This window comes from Petaurus breviceps, unplaced genomic scaffold (assembly GCF_028583685.1).
Source record: "Petaurus breviceps papuanus isolate PSGF00001 unplaced genomic scaffold, PetGlider_PUasm1.0 126, whole genome shotgun sequence".
Classification (NCBI taxonomy): domain Eukaryota; kingdom Metazoa; phylum Chordata; class Mammalia; order Diprotodontia; family Petauridae; genus Petaurus; species Petaurus breviceps.
In genome coordinates, this window is record NW_027185655.1 from 7,712,698 (window position 1) to 7,730,724 (window position 18,027).

An 18,027-nucleotide genomic window follows, 5' to 3' on the forward strand; every position below is an offset into this window, starting at 1 on the left:
GATAGAAGATCACAGCAATGTCCTGACCTGGAATGTCTTTGGGAGGCCAACTGACCCCTGTCCTCTAACTAGGCATGCTGAAGCTTTCCCATGCTCTGAGCAGACATGGGGTCAAGAGTCTAGGAAATCAAGACCAAATAGGACCTGGTCAAACTATTCAAAAAAGTGTAGACTTGGGCTCACCAAAAAGTACCAAATTAGGAGATGAGGCCAATATAAGAAGGTAGTAATCACTATAAAGAAATACTAAGGGCCATGAGAAGTCCCATAAGTTATCCTAGAAGAACAAAGCAACTTTGCAAAAACTATAAGCAGAACCTCAGAGGGGAAAAAAATGGGTTGACCACAAATACTATTTAGAAAAAATGGAGCAAGAAATTTAAAATAAATTATAAATCAAATAAGGACTCTGAATTTGGAAGGAGAATGAATAGCCTAGAATAGAAAATTCTAACCACCTTCTAACCTTATCCAAGCGTCAAACTCCCTAAAAATTAAAATAGGTCAAACAGAAATCAATGACTTCATGAGATAATAAGAAATATTGGAGCAGCTAGGTGGTGTAGTGAATAGAGCACAGGCCCTGGAGTCAGAAGGACCTGAGTTCAAATTTGGCCTCAGACACAACACTTACTAGCTGTGTGACCTTGGGCAAGTCATTTAACCACAATTTCCTTGCTTTCCCCCCTCCAAAAAAAAAGAGAAACATTAAAACAAAATCAAAAGGTTGAAAAAATAGGAGAAAATGTAAGGTATTTATTTATCAACAAAAATGACTGACCTGGAAAACAAGTCGAGAGATAATTTAAGAATCACTGGACTCTCTGAAAACCATGACCCAAAAACAGTGATGTGTGTCATATTTTTTAAAATTGTAAAGAAAAGTTCCCATACTTATTAGAACCAGAGGGCTAAACAAAAATAGAATCTATGAAGAAACCCCAAAATAAAAATTTCCATCAATGTTGTATTCAAAATCAAGTACTTCTAGGTCAAAGAAAAAATATTGCAAACAGTCAGCAAAAAAGAGTACCAAGGAACCACAACCAGACTCATACAATACATGAGAGCAACTACTATGAAAGAGAGAAAACCATGGAGATTCCAAAAGGCAAAGATAAATGCTTACAATCAATGATAACTTATCCTATAACACTGCATCTGCTCCTTCAGGGAAAAAAGTAGACTTCTGATAGAATAGAAAATTTTTAAGTATTCCCAATGAAAAATCAGAGTTGAATAGAAATGTTAAAGTACCAAAACAGGAGTCAAGAGAAACCTAGAAGGGGCAGCCAGGTAGTACAATGAGTAAGAGTACCGGCCCCAGTGTCAGGATGACCTGGGGATCAAATCCAGGCTCAGACATTTGACACCACACCCAGAAATAACTGGCCGTGTAACCTTGAGCAAAGTACTTAACACCGATTGCTTTAAAAAAAAAGAGAGAGAAACCTAGAAATGCAAATAAATTTGGGTAACTGGAAGGGAATAAGTACTGATGAAATGTTTATATTATGATAAATTATACATTATAATAATATTATAAGAAGTAGAGATGACACTTAAGAATAACTGTCTTCAAGGATCATAGAGGGAATTAAATAAGAAAGAGAAGGACCAGAATGTAGTCTTTGAGGATCTCAAAACTGTAAAGAAAAGGGAGGGGAAAGGAAAACCCTAGGGAAGAAATGAGGAAGTAAAAGTTGGAATTTATTATTTTTCTTAATTGTGCTATAGGAGAAGAGCAAAGGATGTGGGGTGAGATGGAGCGAAGATGGTAGATTTGGGGTAGCCACTCAGCTAAGATCTCCCAATTTTTCCCTCCAAACAACTTTAAAATAACACTTCAAATAAAATTTTAGAGTGGCAAAGTAAAAAAAAAAAAGTCAGGGTAAGACATTTTTGTGGCTTAAGAAAACTTAAGAGGTCAACAGGAGAAGTTTATGGCACCGTGGTGGAGGTCTGTCTGGAGTCCATACATAGCAGCAACAGTGGCAGGCTCAGTAGCAGCAGCAACCACAGTTTTGGGAGCTCTTGGTTCAGAGAAGGTAAGGGGGACATGTAACTGTTCAAAAAGAGATTACAGGAGACCTTTGGCTGGCACTGGTTACAGCTGGCACTGATTGGCAACTCTATTGCTTAAATGCACTTCTTGGTTTCAGTTTCTGGGTGCAGAGGAGCACTGGAGGTTGGTCACAAGTGAACAGGTGCCCTGGTCTCAATTCTAAAAAAAAGAAAAGTGCTAGCACTTTTAAGTGCAGTACACTAGGGACCCTCCCTGTGTAAATATCAGAGATCAAACCAGAAGAGCAGTGACTACACCTCTACCCAGATCACATCACCTTAGAAGCTTGCAAACCCCCAGAACTAGCTCTGAAAAAGCCTGACGCTTGGGTCAGTCCCTTTCCACCCCAGGTGAACAGAACCCAACTTTAGCATAAAGTTCAATAAAAAGTTGGAAAAATGAGCAAACAACCAAAAAAGAATTTGGCCAAAAGAAGCTATTACAGCAGCAAGGAACCTGAGACACATACTAAAAAAAAAATTAAAATAATAATGATAAAAAAGAACAATATGAAAACAGCTACAAGAAAAGCCTCAAAGAAAAATGCTAATTGTACCCAAACCCAACAAGAATTCCTGGGAGAGTTTAAAAAAGAGATAAGAGGTAGAGGAAAAATGGAGAAAAGAAATAAAAGTGATGCAAGAAAATTATGAAGAGGATTAATAACTTGGTAAAAGAAACACTGGACAGCTAGATGGAACAGTAGATAGAGTCCTGCTCCTGGAGTCAGGAAGACTCATATTCCTGAGTTGAAATCCATGCTTAGACACTTACTAACTGTGTAACCTTGGGCAAGTCACTTAAGTCTGTTTGTCTCCATTTCCTCATCTGTGAAATGAGCTGGAGAAAGAAATGCAAACTACTCCTGTATCTTTGCCAAGAAAACTCCAAATGGGGTCATTCGGAATCAGACATTACTGAAAATGACTGAACAATAGTAAAAAGAGGCACAAAAATAATGAAGAAAATAATAACTTTAAAAAACAGAAGTTGATCAATGGCAAAAGAGGCACAAAAATTCACTGAAGACACCTCCTTAAAATGCAGAATTGACCAAATGGAAAAGGAGATACAAAAATTTACTGAAGAAAAGAACTCCTTAAAAAGCAGAATTTCCAAATGGAAAAAGAGGCACAAAAGCTCACTGAAGAAAACCATTCCTTAAAATTTAGAATTGGACCAGCAAAATCTGATGACTCCATGAGACATGAAGAAATAATAAAACAAAGTCAAAAGAATGGAAAAATAGAAGAAAATATGAAATATCTCATTGGAAAAACAACTGTCCTGGGAACAGATTGAGAAGAGATAGTTTAAGAATTATGGAACTACTTGAATATCATGATCAAAGAAAGAGCCTACACATCATATTTCAAGAAATTATCAAGGAAAATTGCCTTGAAAGCTTAGATTCGGAGGTAAAACGGAAATGGAAAGAATCCACCAATTACCTCATGAAAGACATCCTGAAATGGAAACTCCCAGGAATATTATAGCCGAATTCCAGATCTCCCAGATCAAAGAGAAATTACTCCATGGAGTCAGGAAAAAATAAATTCAAATATGGTGGAGACACAGTCAAGATCACACATTATTTAGTTGCTCCTACATTAAAGAAGCAGAGGACTTGAAATATGACATTCTAGAGGGCAAAGGAACTGGGATTACAACCAACAATAACCCACCCAGAAAAATTGAGCACAATTCTTCAGGGGCAGAAATGGATATTTCATTAAACAGAGAGTTTTCAAGTGTTTCTGACCAGAACTAAATAGAAAATTTGACATTCAAATATAAGACTCAAGAGAAGCACAAGAAGGTAAACATGAAAGAGCAGGCATTAGGGACTCAATAAAGTCAAATTTTTACACTCCTCTATGGGAAGATTTTATATTGTATGTGTGCATGTGTGCATGTACAAATATACACACATACATGTATATATGTATGTATACATATGTGTGTATAGATATACATATATATGTAACTTCTAAGAACTTTACCACTATTAAGGCAATTAAAAGGGATGTGAATAGACAGAGGGCATGGATGTGAGTTGATTATGTTGGAATGATCTCAAGAAAAATGAATGGGTGAGAAAAAGGGATGTGTTGGGAGAAGATGATAGGGAGAGGTAGAATGGGGACATTTTTCTTACATAAAATAGGTGTATAAAGAGGAGCTTTTACAATTGAGGAGGATATGGGGGAGGGGTAGACAATGCTTCAATCTCACTCTAATCAGAATTAGTTCAAGGAGGGAAGAATACATACACACACACACTCAGTTGTGTACAGAAATGTAACTTTGTAGTAGGGCAAGGGGATGATTAAAGGGAGGACAGGTTAAGGGAGACAGTGGTTAGAAGCAAAATAGACTTTTGAGGAAGAACAGGATAAGGAGAGAGCGAGAGAGAGAGAGAGAGAGAGAGAGAGAGAGAGAGAGAGAGAGAGAGAGAGAGAGAGAGAGAGAGAGAGAGAGGAAGAAACAGAAGAAAATGGGATGGAGGGAAATACACAGCTGGGAATCATAACTGCAAATGTGAATGGGAGGAATTCACCCATAAAACGGAAGCAGATAGCAGAATGGATTAGAAACAAGAATCTAACAATATGTTGTTTAAAGAGATGCGCTTAAAACAGAAAAACACAGTTAAAATAAAGGGCTTGAATAGAATCTAACATGTTTCAACTGAAGTAAAAAAAAAAAGCATGAGTAGCAATCATGATCTCAGGCAAAGCAAAAGCAAAAATAGACCCCATCAAAAGAGAAAATCAGAGAAACTATGCTATGCCAAAAGGTACCATAGATAATGAAGAAATTAAAAAAAAAAAATTACAACAAGTTTCTCTGAGAAAGGCTTCATTTCTCAAATATATACCAAGTATAGGGCTAAGTCAAATTGAAAAAAATAAGTCATTCCCCAATTGATAAATGATCAAAGGATATAAATAAGCAGTTTTTAGAAGAAGAAATCAAAACTCTCTATACTCATATGAAGAAATGCTTGAAATCACTATTGATTAGAGAAGGGCAAATTAAAACAACTCTGAGGCACCACCTTACACCTATCAGAAGTGACAAATGCTGGAGGAGAAAAAGGAAAAATAGGTACACTAATGAACTGCTGGTGGAGCAGTGAATTGATCCAATCGTTCTTGAGAACAATTTAGAACTGTGCCCAAAAAGCAATAGAACTGTGCATACCCAGAAATACCACTACTAGGTTTGCATCCCGAAGTGATCAAAGAAAAAGGACCTATATGTATAAAAATATTATGACATTTTCTTGTAGTGGTAACAAATTGGAAATTGAGGGGATGCTCATCAACTGGGGAATGGCTGAGTAAGTTATTTCATATGATTGTGATGGAATACTATTGTACTATGAGGATATAATGAGAGGGGGTTCAAAAAAGCATGGCAAGCCTATTATGAACTGATGCAAAAAGAAGTGAGAAAGGAAGAAAGGAAGAAAAGAGGGAAGGAAGGAATGAAGGAAGGGGAGGAGGAGGATAAGAGAGGAGGGGAATAAGGGAGAAGGGGAAGGATGGAAGGAAGAAAGGAGGGAGGGAGGAAGGAAAGAAGGAAATCTCATGGAGGTTCTAAAAGACTAACTTGCTTTGGGGTTTGGGGCTATTTCTATGACACACCAGGAGGACATGTGGAGAAGGAATCTAGATCAAGATCTTGGGAAAATCTTCTTGGAGCTCACACCTGAAGTGTCGGACTATAGTTTCACCTGGTTGTTGTTGGAATCAGTTATCACAACTGTTTGTGATAGTATGTATGGTCAACAAGAGTGTAGTGGTCTTGAGAAGAAGAATGTTTCATCATGCTGCTCTGCATTTCCTGATGAGTTCTAGTCAGCCCTGCCTTTGTAGTGAAAGCAATGATGGAAAAGCTAAGGTGAGGGGAGTTGAGTTTGAAAGGAAAAGCCTCCCCTCAATGAGTGGAGACAAAGAGAAAAGATTAAACTCAAGGAAAGAAAAGAGAGAAGGGCCAGTGTAGCAGCAAGCACCCCAGCATCCACAGGATGGCTGCCAACACAGGTTCTTAGATGTGCTTTTCTAAAGGAAAACAATTCAAAATGGGTTAAGAAGTTTACTTTAACCATTAAACATATATCATTTACCTAGTTCAGGGGGAAAAGGTCAGCACCCCGAACTTCAGAGTATACAGACAGAAGTTACAAGACAGAGAAACAGATCAAGCAGACAGGCTTCAAAACTGTCCAACCATTACATCCATACCAAATCACAGTTACCAGAGAGGGAAGCATCAACATCTGGGTTTTTCAAAGCTGGGGGGTTCTCAAGAGCTGCCCAGAGTCTCTTTTGTCAAATTACACAGCACTTCTCAAAGTGAGCCCCAAAGCAAAGCCTTACATCAGGGATTATATAGCTTCTCCTGGGTCAGAGAATGTAACCACCCTCTTGACCCACTGCCCAATCACAAAACACCAAGGTGTGGGCATTCCTGAAAACCAAGCCTCCTGCCACAGGCTCCATGTGACCACATTCAGCCTATTAGGGGGCAGAGTACATTTTCAAATCAAGGAAGAGTCTCAGAGTCTCTTAAGACTATCAAAGGGCCTAGTGGCAGGGAAGATCTTTAAATTTGCATTTCTATTACATCCGGGAAAGAACGAAGCTGACCACATGAAAATGGGCATCTAATTCCATGCTCACTTTTTAGCCTCAAACAACCCCCACTCCCCCCAAAAATGTGTTTTGTGAGTAGCATGTCAGAAGCTTTAGGAAATGAAGAACATGGAGATGAGGATAACTTATAATACCCAAAGTGGTACTGGGGAGGGTGGGAGGATAGGGCATAGAGAATGATCTTGTGTTGAATGGATTCACCAGCTAGTTATGAAATCCTCTGGTCACAATAAAGTTCCATGCCCAGGCTCTTCTCTATCACTTCATTCTCATTGATAACCTGAGGAATTCAATACCAATAGAATAAATTGATCAGATAAAGTGAAAACAAAAACCACCCATTGGAAAGCCTTGGGGCTAGACTCAGGGATTTCAGCCAAGAGTTGAAAAGTTGGTTCACCATTATAAGCATTTGAAGGTGCTTGGTTACAGGTCAGATAATCCCTGTTCATGTTACAGGAGTAACCTATTTTGTACCTATAATCTCCATCCTCATCCCCAACCTGTGGGAGCTCTTACTCTACTTTTCTCTAACAAAGACAGGCCAAACCTTTGTCTAGTCCAGTCAAGGCTTCACTTTTCCTTGCTTCAAAATACTCAGTGATAATGTGGATCAAGGCATGGAATATGGTCAAGCCTGTGAATATCAGGATTTTTGTCATTTTTATTGCTGTTCTGATTTATTCATAGATAGAGTCTGACTGTTTAAGTTTTTTTTTTTTTTTGCAAGCTGAAGACCTATAGAAGCAACCTAATTTGCTTTGCTACTCTGACATATGCTGTCTAACACATATTTGTGAGTGTTAAAAAGCAGGAGAGGATCCAAAGGGAATTGATTTTTAGACTGTCTTAAATGCATGACTGTTACAGCCTCAACTGGGGAGAAATAAAAGCTTGAGAGATGTTTGGAGTACGAAGGTCAGATTTTCCCAGAGAAAGTTCTTTCTGTCCCCCCAGTACAGATTTTAAAAAGCCACAAATCAATAGAAGGCTATCATTTCTCAGGTTATTGATCCTTCATCAGAGAGTCTGCTCTACTTTCCTGGATAATTTCATGAATCCTTTCTCAATGGATTAAAAAAAAAGGAAATTTAAAAACTCCTGACTTGTATTTCCCCTTTTGTTGTATCTTGCAGCATACCTCTGTTTCATTCTGACAGCTCTGGGAGTGACGGCCGGTGCCCATCGTTTGTGGAGCCACAGATCCTATAAAGCCAAGCTACCACTGAGGATCTTCTTAGCCGCTGCCAATTCCATGGCTTTCCAGGTGGGGGTTGGACTGCTGCACTCCTTGACCCTCCTCCCATATGATTAGTTGCCAAGTTTTGTGGATTCTGCCGTCACAGCACCCTCACAATGGCTTATTTGTGCATTAGTAATTGCTTGCATGTTTTCTCTCCCATTAGACTATGAGTTCCTCAAAGGCAAGGGCTGATTGTCCTATCTCCAGTGCTTAACATGGTGCCTGGCTCATAGTAGATACTTAATAAATGTTTATTGACTGACTAGTTGCTCAAACTTTCCCCTCATGTCTATTCCCTTATATGTTATAAGCCACCACGTTCTAGACATCTCCTTCTTTGTCTCACACAGTCACTCTACCATCATATCTCCTAACTTGCCTCCTTGCTTTCAGTATCTCCCTTTTCCAAGACATCCTTGTCTTGGCTGATAAAATAAACTTCCCAAAGCATAATTTCACCCATGTCACTCTACTGCTCACAAACCTTTGATGGCTCCCAATTGCCTCCAGGATAAAAAACCAAACAAACCAAACTCTTTAACCTGATATTTAAGGTCCTCCACAATTTGACTCCTACTAACCTTACTCATTTCAGAGACACCATATTCCTGACTAGCCGTTCCTTGCCCTCAATACTCCATCTCTTGCCTCCATGGATTTTTCAAAGCCATCCCTTATGACTGGAATATGTTCTATATCTCAGAATCTTCATTTTCTTTCAAGTTATCTAAAGGCAGCTGGATGGCACTAAGGTCTGTAATCAGGAAGACCTAAGTTCAAATTTAACCTCAGACATTTACTAGCTGTGTGACCCTTGGCAAGTCACTTCACCTCTGTCTGCCTTGGTTTCCCCATATGTAAAATGGGTATAATAACAACATTTACTTCCAAGAGTTGTTGTGAGAATCAAATGAGATAATAGGTATAAAGTGTTAGCACAGTTCCTAGTACATAGTAGGTGATATGTAAATGTTAGTTGTTGTTGCTATTATTATTTTTGTGAAATCTTCTCCATTTGTCAGTGTGATGTTTCCCTCAGTTTTCTTCCTACTATACTTATTTGTACTTATGCCATATGCCTAATAGAATATAAGTTACCTGTGGGCAGGAATTATTTTGCTTTCATTTGTGTGTCTCTAACACCAAGCACACAACAGGGATTTAGGGGAAGAAGCAATATGAAAAAAAAATTTGAAGGAAAAATCTCTAGGACTTGATGGCTTATTGAGCATAAGGGGATGGAGGAGAGGAAAAAGGAAAACAAATCATTCCAAAGTTTCCAGTCCAGGTAACTGGTGAGTCTGTCAATGAATATTCATTAAGTTCCTACTATGTACTATGCTAACTGCTGGAGATTAAAAAAAAGGCAAAAGTCCCTGTCCTCAAGAAGCTTATAGTCTAACAGAGGAAACAACATGCAAATAAACTTTACAAACAAGCTAGAGATGGGATAGATTAGGAGTAATCAATAAAGGGAATTACTAGCATTAAGGGGATGGGGAAAGGCATCAGAAAGTGTAAAGTTGGGAGAGCAGAGGGTTGCTGACCAGCTTCATTCTGCTGAAAATTTCTCAGATCCCTCTCCAATTTTATGTGAATAATCATCTTAAAAGTTGCTCCCTCCATCTAATCTCTCTTCATTTCTTAGAAAAGTTTGGCATCTCAGCAATTCTGGAACTTCTACATTTTATCAGTGCCTTATCTTATATGATTTTAAAGGTGAGGTCAAAGAAACTATTAAAATAAGATTCCTAGCATCGGCCCTGGAGTAGGAGGACCTGAGTTCAAATCCGTCCTCAGATACTTGACACGCTTACTAGCCGTGTGACCTTGGGCAAGCCACTTAACCCCTTGCCCTCCAAAAAGCAAAAAACAAAAAAACAACAAAAAAATAAGATTCCTGATAAATGCATCACCATCAATATAGCATAATAATATTTATACTATTATATTTTGATATCTATATAAACTTTACGACATACAATTATTATGGTATTAATGTTAATTTGATTAGCAATTAATAATATTAATATGTCTACAGAATATTTATATAGCACTTTAAGGTTTACAAAGTACTTTATAAGTTATCTCATTGAATCCTCATAATAACCCCATAAGGTTGGTGGTTTTATCAAACTATTTATTAAACTATTTTACAGATGAGGAAACTGAGGCTGAAAGAGGTTAATTGACTTGTCCGGGATCACAAAATGAGTGTTGAGGCAGTATTCGAATTCAGATTTTCCTGACTCAAGTCCAACACCAAGATCAGATATCTTTTTCAAATATATATGTTAGTAGAGGCACTGGTCGATCAGTGCTCTTGCTATAATATATAATAGCAATAGCACACTTGATCTACCCCCAGAGAACAAGCCGGCAATTTTCCATTTGCTTGTGCAATGGCCTGGGCTTTAACTGACCTTTCTCCAGTTGAAGAGGGCACCATAAGAGCATACCGAGAAATTTTTACCGCTGTCCTGCTAGCCTGAGAATCTGGTATTCTGTTCATCTGACTCTTGTTAGAACCAGGACATTCTCAGGATATTGACTTGCCTTCTAATGAGCAATCTCTGAAGTGGGCATCTTAAATTTTCTCAACCAATTCTTTCCAAAACACTTGTGCTTGTTGGTCGTCCACTGGCAGACTTCAAATAAAACTGAATATGCCCTCACGGTAACCATAAGCCACATAAACTGTACATCAGTGCTCCTTGCTGATATTAGGCAACAAGTAGTAACTCGTTCTCTTGAGGGTAGAGTTTTCTGAAAGGCTTAAAATCTTGCCAGGCCCTTGTCTGGGGACTTTTTGGGACCTTCTTACAGATCGTCAGGGCCAGGTATTATCTGGAGGGAAATCAGGGTTGAACCAGAATAAATAACTGAGTAAAGCACAGAATGTTCTTGTGAATGGTAAAATATTGGCATTTGAACTGAAGTAGATTAAGACAGGCTTCTGGGACTGAAATAAAACACGTTCCAAGTGAAGCAAGCAGTTCCTAAAAAGTTGAGCCAGCAATGTGGTCCTCTTTTTTTTTTTTTTTAAAGCAATCAGGGTTAAGTAACTTGCTCAAGGTTACACGGCCAGTTATTTCTGGGTGTGGTGCTAAGTATACGAGCCCGGATTTGATCCCCAGGTTATCCCGACACTGGAGCCAGTGCTCTTACTCGCTGAGCCACCTGGCCACCCCAATGTGGTCCTCTTTTTGAGCTGTTGGATAGAAGCTCCTTTCCTAGACAGGATATCATTGACTCAAGATCTATACATGAAACTTTATCGTCAAAATCTGTGCCCTCAAGCTGACATGCTAAGGCAAATTTCTGTCTTTCCATTGTCTAGAAAGAAAGGTTATCAAGAATATAAATGAGATACCCACATCAGCTTTGTCCCAAAGCCACCTGGCATGCTTTCCCTTTCAGAAATTCAGGTGCCTTTAAAGGACAGTTTAAGGGACAGAAAATTTCTGGTCACTGCAAGATGTTTCTGAAGAACTTTGTTATGAATTGTGAGACATGAGAGACACTGGCAAATGGTCACCCAGCATGGCATGCCCCCATCAAAGAAGGAGCTGTACTCTATAAGGGAAGAAGAATTGCTTGCAGTAGCTCAAAAGAAATGTGACATGTGCAAATTTAAGCCATCTCTACTCCAAATATTTATATAGACTATTTGTGCCCAACCTGTGGTAGAGCCTTCTGAACTTACATTGGTTTGATCAACCACAGTTGGACACACTGTCCATTGACTCCAAAATAGTGATGTCATCTTGATTCTCTTAGAGTACAAAGGACAATAACTAACCAAACTTGCACTAATGTATTTCTTTTGTGCGTAGTTTACATATATGTGCTGTTTACCCTGTATAGAATCCAAGATTCTCCCACCCCCTTTTGGGGTATCTTAAGCTCCAAGTATAGTGCTTGGAAAACAGCAGGTATTTAATAAATACATATTAATCAATTTTGATAAGCGGTATGAAAGAATTCCTTGTAAACAGAACAGTTTACTTCTTTTTCAATAGTAGAATCAGACAATTATCCAGACATTGGATAATGACAAGTTTCTATGAGAAAACTTTTGAGAAAGTTCTAGGCATGGTTTGGTGGCTCATGCCTTTATCCACACTGCTGGGGAGGCTGAAGCTGGAGTTCTTGAGTTTGGGAGTTCTGAGCTGTGGTTAAAGCCATTTGACTATTCTGGAGCCTGTTTGGTGAGCCCCCAGGAGCAGAGAGACACTAGATTACCTAAGGGGGGGCGAACAAGCCCAAGGTAGATAAATGGAGCTGATTAAAGCCATTGGGATAGAGCACCTGAGCAAGACAGGTAGGCAGGTTAAAAAAAAATACTAGGTATTAATTATGATGTAAGAGATTATTGCTTTTAGTTTTTTCCTTGTTAATTATTTCTATACTGTTCTCTTATTAAATTCACTGGTACTTAAGCCAATTTACCTTTCCTAAAAGTTCTAGGTACAACTAAGGTGAAGCATCAGGGACTTAATACCAGGGTGGTCCATGTAGAAGGCACAGACAGCAGCTTCCCTCAAAGGAAGAGAGGCTCCCTCCTTTGCTGACTCTGCCCACGACAGCTGCTCTGGCAGTCTCCTTCCTCTATCCAGCTTGCTCCCTAGCAAGGGGAACCACACTTCTCACTAGGGGACCCATTTCAGAAGGGCAGAAACCCCAGGATTTCCCAGGTTTTCTGCACATTGCCCCTCACCCACACCCAGAGGTATGCTGGTCAATGTTTAACAATCTTCTCTTTTAAAAAAATGTGCACAACATACTTCTAAATTTAATCTACATTATTAACATTTTCTCAAGTCTAGAAAATTAACAATTAAAAAAATAAAGCCTTGATTTAAGTTCGCTGATTTCCGCTATGTAAATGCTGACATTGACATTTTAACAATTGACTCTTTCAAGCTGGTTAGAGCTGACTTCAGCACCTCCCTCAGGTGAGTATGTCTTTTGCCCTTCTCTCAAGTGCAAAGAATGTTAGTTATAGCTCTGGGTTCCCATGAAAATTCACAAAAATAAATACTCTAAGGTCGGGATGTGTAGCAGGGAATGGAAGGAAATAAGGAGAATGAGATTGGGGATCAAAGGAGGAACCTGGGAGAAAGAAGCTTGCGGATTTCTTTCTCCTTCAATGTGCCGTCTTTCCCCTTGCAGAATGACATCTTTGAGTGGGCTCGAGACCATCGAGTGCATCACAAATACTCAGAGACGGATGCGGACCCTCACAACGCACAGCGGGGCTTTTTCTTTTCGCACATCGGGTGGTTGTTTGTTAGGAAACACCGCGATGTCATAGAGAAAGGAAGGAAGCTGGATTTCACCGACCTCCTTGCTGACCCAGTTGTCCGACTCCAAAGAAAGTAAGTGAAGTGAGGTCATGAGGTGCCTTTCTCACATAAGGGGCTAAGACAGCAGAGCTCTGGGCAGTAACTCTCTGGAGAAATCCCTTTTTGTAAAATACGGCTTATTTTAAAATTCTGTGGAAGGGGATCATACTTGTTTGATTTCACAGTAAGAATATATTTTTTTTTAATTAGAAAATTTGCTCTGTTTCCATTTTAAATTCTAATTAATTTCCTTTAGGACTAATCTCATTGTTCCCCCAGGTGAATTTGCACCACTCATTTGTGCTAGGTAGAATTTAGTCTTCTCTCGTTCCATCTCCTGCCCGTTGTCTCATTCCCGGGGAACCCGCTGGCCATCCTCCTCACGACTCTTAATCCCTTTATCTCTGTACCGCCTTCTTGTCCATTTGGGGTTACCTGAGCTGGGGGTGGCTGGAACCAATTAGAGCAGATTATTACATTTTATTGTCAACATTAACACTTCAGAAGATGTCAAAGTTACAAATGAGGGTTTAATGTATTGTTTTGTTGATTGTCCAGAGCAGGAGTCAGTCAAACCATGGCCTTGGGGCCAAATCCTGTTGCTACTGGTTTTTGTACTAGCAGAGGAGCTAGGAATGGTTTGTAAATAAAGTGGATTCCTCTGGTTTACTTTTGGGAAAGTGATGAAGAAAATGGTTCAGATTAAGCTTAACAGTGGGTCTTGGTTTCAAAGAGCTGGTTATTATTACACATTTACCAGCACACCTCTGGTCACCTCTGGCTCTTTCCTTCTTCCTTTCACCTCTCCACCATTTAATAGATCGCCAATCCTATGGATTCTTTTTCTGATTGTTTCATTTTTTAATTCGATTTTATTTTATTTTCAGGTGAGCATCCTTTCCCTCTCCCCTTCCTCCATTGAGAAAGCAATTCAAGCAAAACAAATTCCCTTGTTTCGCCCAATTCTTATTGATGCTATTTCCATTTTCTCCTTCTCACTTAGGTTGCCATCACCCACATTCAGATTCTTGTCACTTCTCATCCAAAATTATTGTCAAAGCCTTTTAACTGGTCTCCCTGCCTCCAGTGTCTTCCTGTCTGCATTCCAACTTTTACAGAAAACACATCTGTCCTAACATATTATACTACTGTTAAAAAAAATGTCATTGGTTCCCTATTGCCCAATAAGATAAACGTCAAGTTTCCTAGCCTGGCTCTCCACAATCTGTCCCTAATCCACATTTCCAGCCTTATTTTATGCTGCTTACATTCACAAATGCTGTTCCAGTGGAACTAAGCTGTTAACTGTTCTCCATTCTGGCCTAGTACTTTATTGTCTCTGAGTATTTGAACAAGTCAGCCCTTGTGCCTGGGGTGCTGACAAAGGGGGAGAGATTCCTTCCTTGTCTCTGCCTTAGAAGTCTTTTTTTCTTTCAAAATCCAACTCAGAGGCCACAAAGATACCTTCCTGCCCCTCAGTCCCACAAAACAGCCCTCCCTTTATTTGATCTTCCCTTAGATTGTGTTGGAGAATTTTGCCAGGATCTCTGCTCCAAGTCAATGAAAACCGGTTTCGCTAGATATATGCTAATTCCCAAGATTCATGTATACTGAGGCTTAACTCCCCCAGAGACCACACATTGCTCCCCTCCCCAGGGGCTCAACCTACTGTGGCACATACTTAGGTTTCTTGGGTCTCTGTTCCTCACTCCGTATTAATTTTCTCAGAAAACCTGATTTCTGTGCTCTCCAGACTACCCCACTGCCCTGCCTCACCACGATGGGGCAGTCTCTTATTACAGCTGTATCCGCTCTTTATCTCAAACTCTATAGAATTTTGAGTCCAGAGTGGCTTGAGGGCCTTGGGTAATCACATATCTGAGTCATGTGGTTGCCTGTGGAACTGGTGACTGTGCAGAAGGGGGGAGAAGAGGGCCTCCCACCTCAGCTGTTTTCCCTTACCATCCATTCTCCTCCCATGACTGTCTTTCCCCCTCTCCTTTTGCCCTGGGTCTCCTTTGCATAGCAGTGATTTGTGTGCAGTTGGGTTCAACTCTCCCCCTCCCCCATTAAAGGCTTCTTTAGGTTTGATATTGTCATTTTTTTCTTTTCTCTTTATTCCTCACACATAGCATAAGAGAAGCTCTAATTTGATGTTTGTTGAACTGCAATCAGTGTGCAACTAATAGTAATTATATAACCCCAAGTTTAAGGAAAGCACTGAACAGACACAAGCAGATTATTTTGATGTTCGGTGATGCTTTTGGACAGTCAGACTCTAGATTAATTGTGGCTTCTCAGGTCATGCTCATTTCAAAGCTTCTATTTCAGTCACATGAATTGAGCTAGATAGCATCATCCTCTGGGATTTTTTTATTATAAAAAAGAAGGCTTATTTTAAATATCTTTTCTCTCTAGGAAATATTGTAAGCTGATTTAATACGTGTATGCTGAAGACTCACATATTCAGAGGTTATTTCTAAATGTAGCTAACAGAACACTGAGGCTACTTCAGAGACTACTCTAAAATAGAGCTCAGACAATTTTTTTCACCACCTCCCTGAGAGTCAAAATGGACGGAGGTATCTAGAGACCATCCAAATAGTCGTCTTCATGGGTACAGATTTTAGAACCGGAAAGGACCCCAGAGGTCACCCAACCATCTCATTTTACTGCTACCCAGAGGAGTGACTACAAAGGATCATAGAACTTGAGATGAAAAGCTCAGGGCCATTTTGTCCAAATCACTCATTTTTAGATGGGGAAACTGAGGCCCAGGGAGTTGAAATTGCCCAGAGTCACACAGATAGTAAGCCCAAAAAGGCAGCATTTGAATCCAGGTTCTTGGACTCTAGCATCAGAACTCTTTTGGTCATTCCCCTAATTAAGTACAGTCGGGACTAGAAATCCCCAGGGTCCCATTTCTCAGGTGTACATTACACCAAACTTTCTGTGAGGGACTTTGTAAGCTTCTCGAGTGCAGGGACTGTCTTTTGCCTTTTTTTTTGCCTTTCTTTGTATACTCAGCAGAGTGCACAGCAAAGACTCTAATAAATGCTTGTCGGATGACTAACTGAGAGTGAAGGAAAATAGGAAAGCCTGGAGGCAGAGATAAGGAGGAAGAGAGTTGCAGGCATGGTGGGGAGACAGACCATGAAAATGTGTGGAGTCTGGAGATGAAGTGTCTTATTGTCACTGGGAGCAAGTGTCATTGGATGGAAAAGTAGCTGGAGATGAGCAAGATGGAAGAAGATGGAAACAAAGGGACCATGTTCTGAAGGGCTATGAAGGTTATTATAGTTTGATTCTGGAAGTAATGGGAACTCACTGGAGTTGATTGAAAAGGGAAACGTAGCCAAAGACCCCAATTCTCTTTGTGTTTTGGCTGTTGAATCCCACCGTTCTTTGCAAGGTGTTGTTAGCCTTTTGAGAACACGTCCACAGTTCAGACAGGTGGTGTTTGAACTATTTTCCAGTCACCCTAAACTCGGTTGAAAAGAAAACATGGTGGTAGAAGCAGTAAGCTTTTCCTTCAACTGCTGTTTCTAAGAAGACTACTCCCATAGCACTATATTCTCTCAAAGATTAAAAAAAATTAAATAGGGTGTTAAGAGGGATTGTTTGTTTTCTTAAAGAAAAAAAGGTCAAGGGACTTTGTTGTGAAATAAAAACCAAGCATTTTGTAGCTTTGTATTCTTTTTAAATGGAGAGATGGTGTTCTTTCATTGTGAACATTCTTCAATGGCATTGTTAAATTATATCCAGAGGGACAAAGCATCCAGGGATGCAGAGAGAAAAGCCCGTTAGAGCATGAAGAGAAGGGAAAATTAATTTCCATCTTTGAGAGGTCCAGCAGAATGGAAGTCTAAAGAGAAATACTAACTACAGAGGCTGAACAATGAATCACACATCAGATAATGAGGAGAGGGGAGCTGTCACCACTATCTTGGTTAGACTTGTCTGGTTCTGAGGACTAATATGAAATCACCTTCATTTCCAGTCATTTTTCAGTCTAAAATACCATCACTTCCCATGATTGTTGTGAGGATAAATTGAGATATTTGTAAAACACTTTGCAGGCCTTAAAGTACTATGTAAATGTTGACTGTCATTATTATTATTTCTTGAATCTCAATCTCAATCAATTATGATATCTATTTCATTGTCACTGTAGAGAAAATAGGCAGAAAGTTTCCGGTCAAGATGGCAACATGAAGAGTTCCAATCAAATCCAATACCCTTTGACAAACACCAGGGCAAAGAGGTTAAAAGCCCCTTAATGAAGTGACCACTAAAAACCAATAAGGAACTATTGTAAACTCTCTCTCTTGTATAGTACTGTCCAAGGTAGCAATTACAAAACTGTAGGGCCTTTGAGCAGGGGTGCACGGGGTGCTTAAGGACAGCCCAATATTCTGTCATGGGCTCTGAAAGCAGCCAAATCTTAGCCCTGACCCGTTGGAACACTAAGAGGGGAGGGAAACAGTAGGTCCCTACTAGGAGTTGAGGTGAGCAGGGGATCCATGCCTCAGCACCCTCCAAGTGGCCAGTCTCCCATCAGAGTCACAGAAGTGTCCATATGTGGCTCTAGGCCAGTCTAGATGCTGTAACTGCAAAATTCTAACAGTGACTATTTTTTTCCAGGATGGAGGAGGGCTATGAGACCCCATTGAGGTTCACTCCATATGGGCCTCTTACTCATTCCTC

The 18,027-nt window shown here is 39.8% G+C and overlaps 2 protein-coding genes across 2 annotated transcripts in view; one reads left to right on the top strand and one right to left on the bottom strand.

The window, feature by feature from the left end:
- COPS4 (COP9 signalosome subunit 4) overlaps positions 1 to 18,027 on the bottom strand; it is a 314,835-nt gene that overhangs the window by 270,759 nt on the left and 26,049 nt on the right. The window lies entirely within an intron of this gene.
- SCD5 (stearoyl-CoA desaturase 5) overlaps positions 1 to 18,027 on the top strand; it is a 67,216-nt gene that overhangs the window by 24,478 nt on the left and 24,711 nt on the right. Inside the window, exons 2-3 of the mRNA XM_069092455.1 lie at positions 7,866 to 7,996; positions 13,148 to 13,353. Coding sequence (XP_068948556.1) covers positions 7,866 to 7,996; positions 13,148 to 13,353 — 337 coding nt within the window. The remainder of the gene's footprint in view (positions 1 to 7,865; positions 7,997 to 13,147; positions 13,354 to 18,027) is intronic.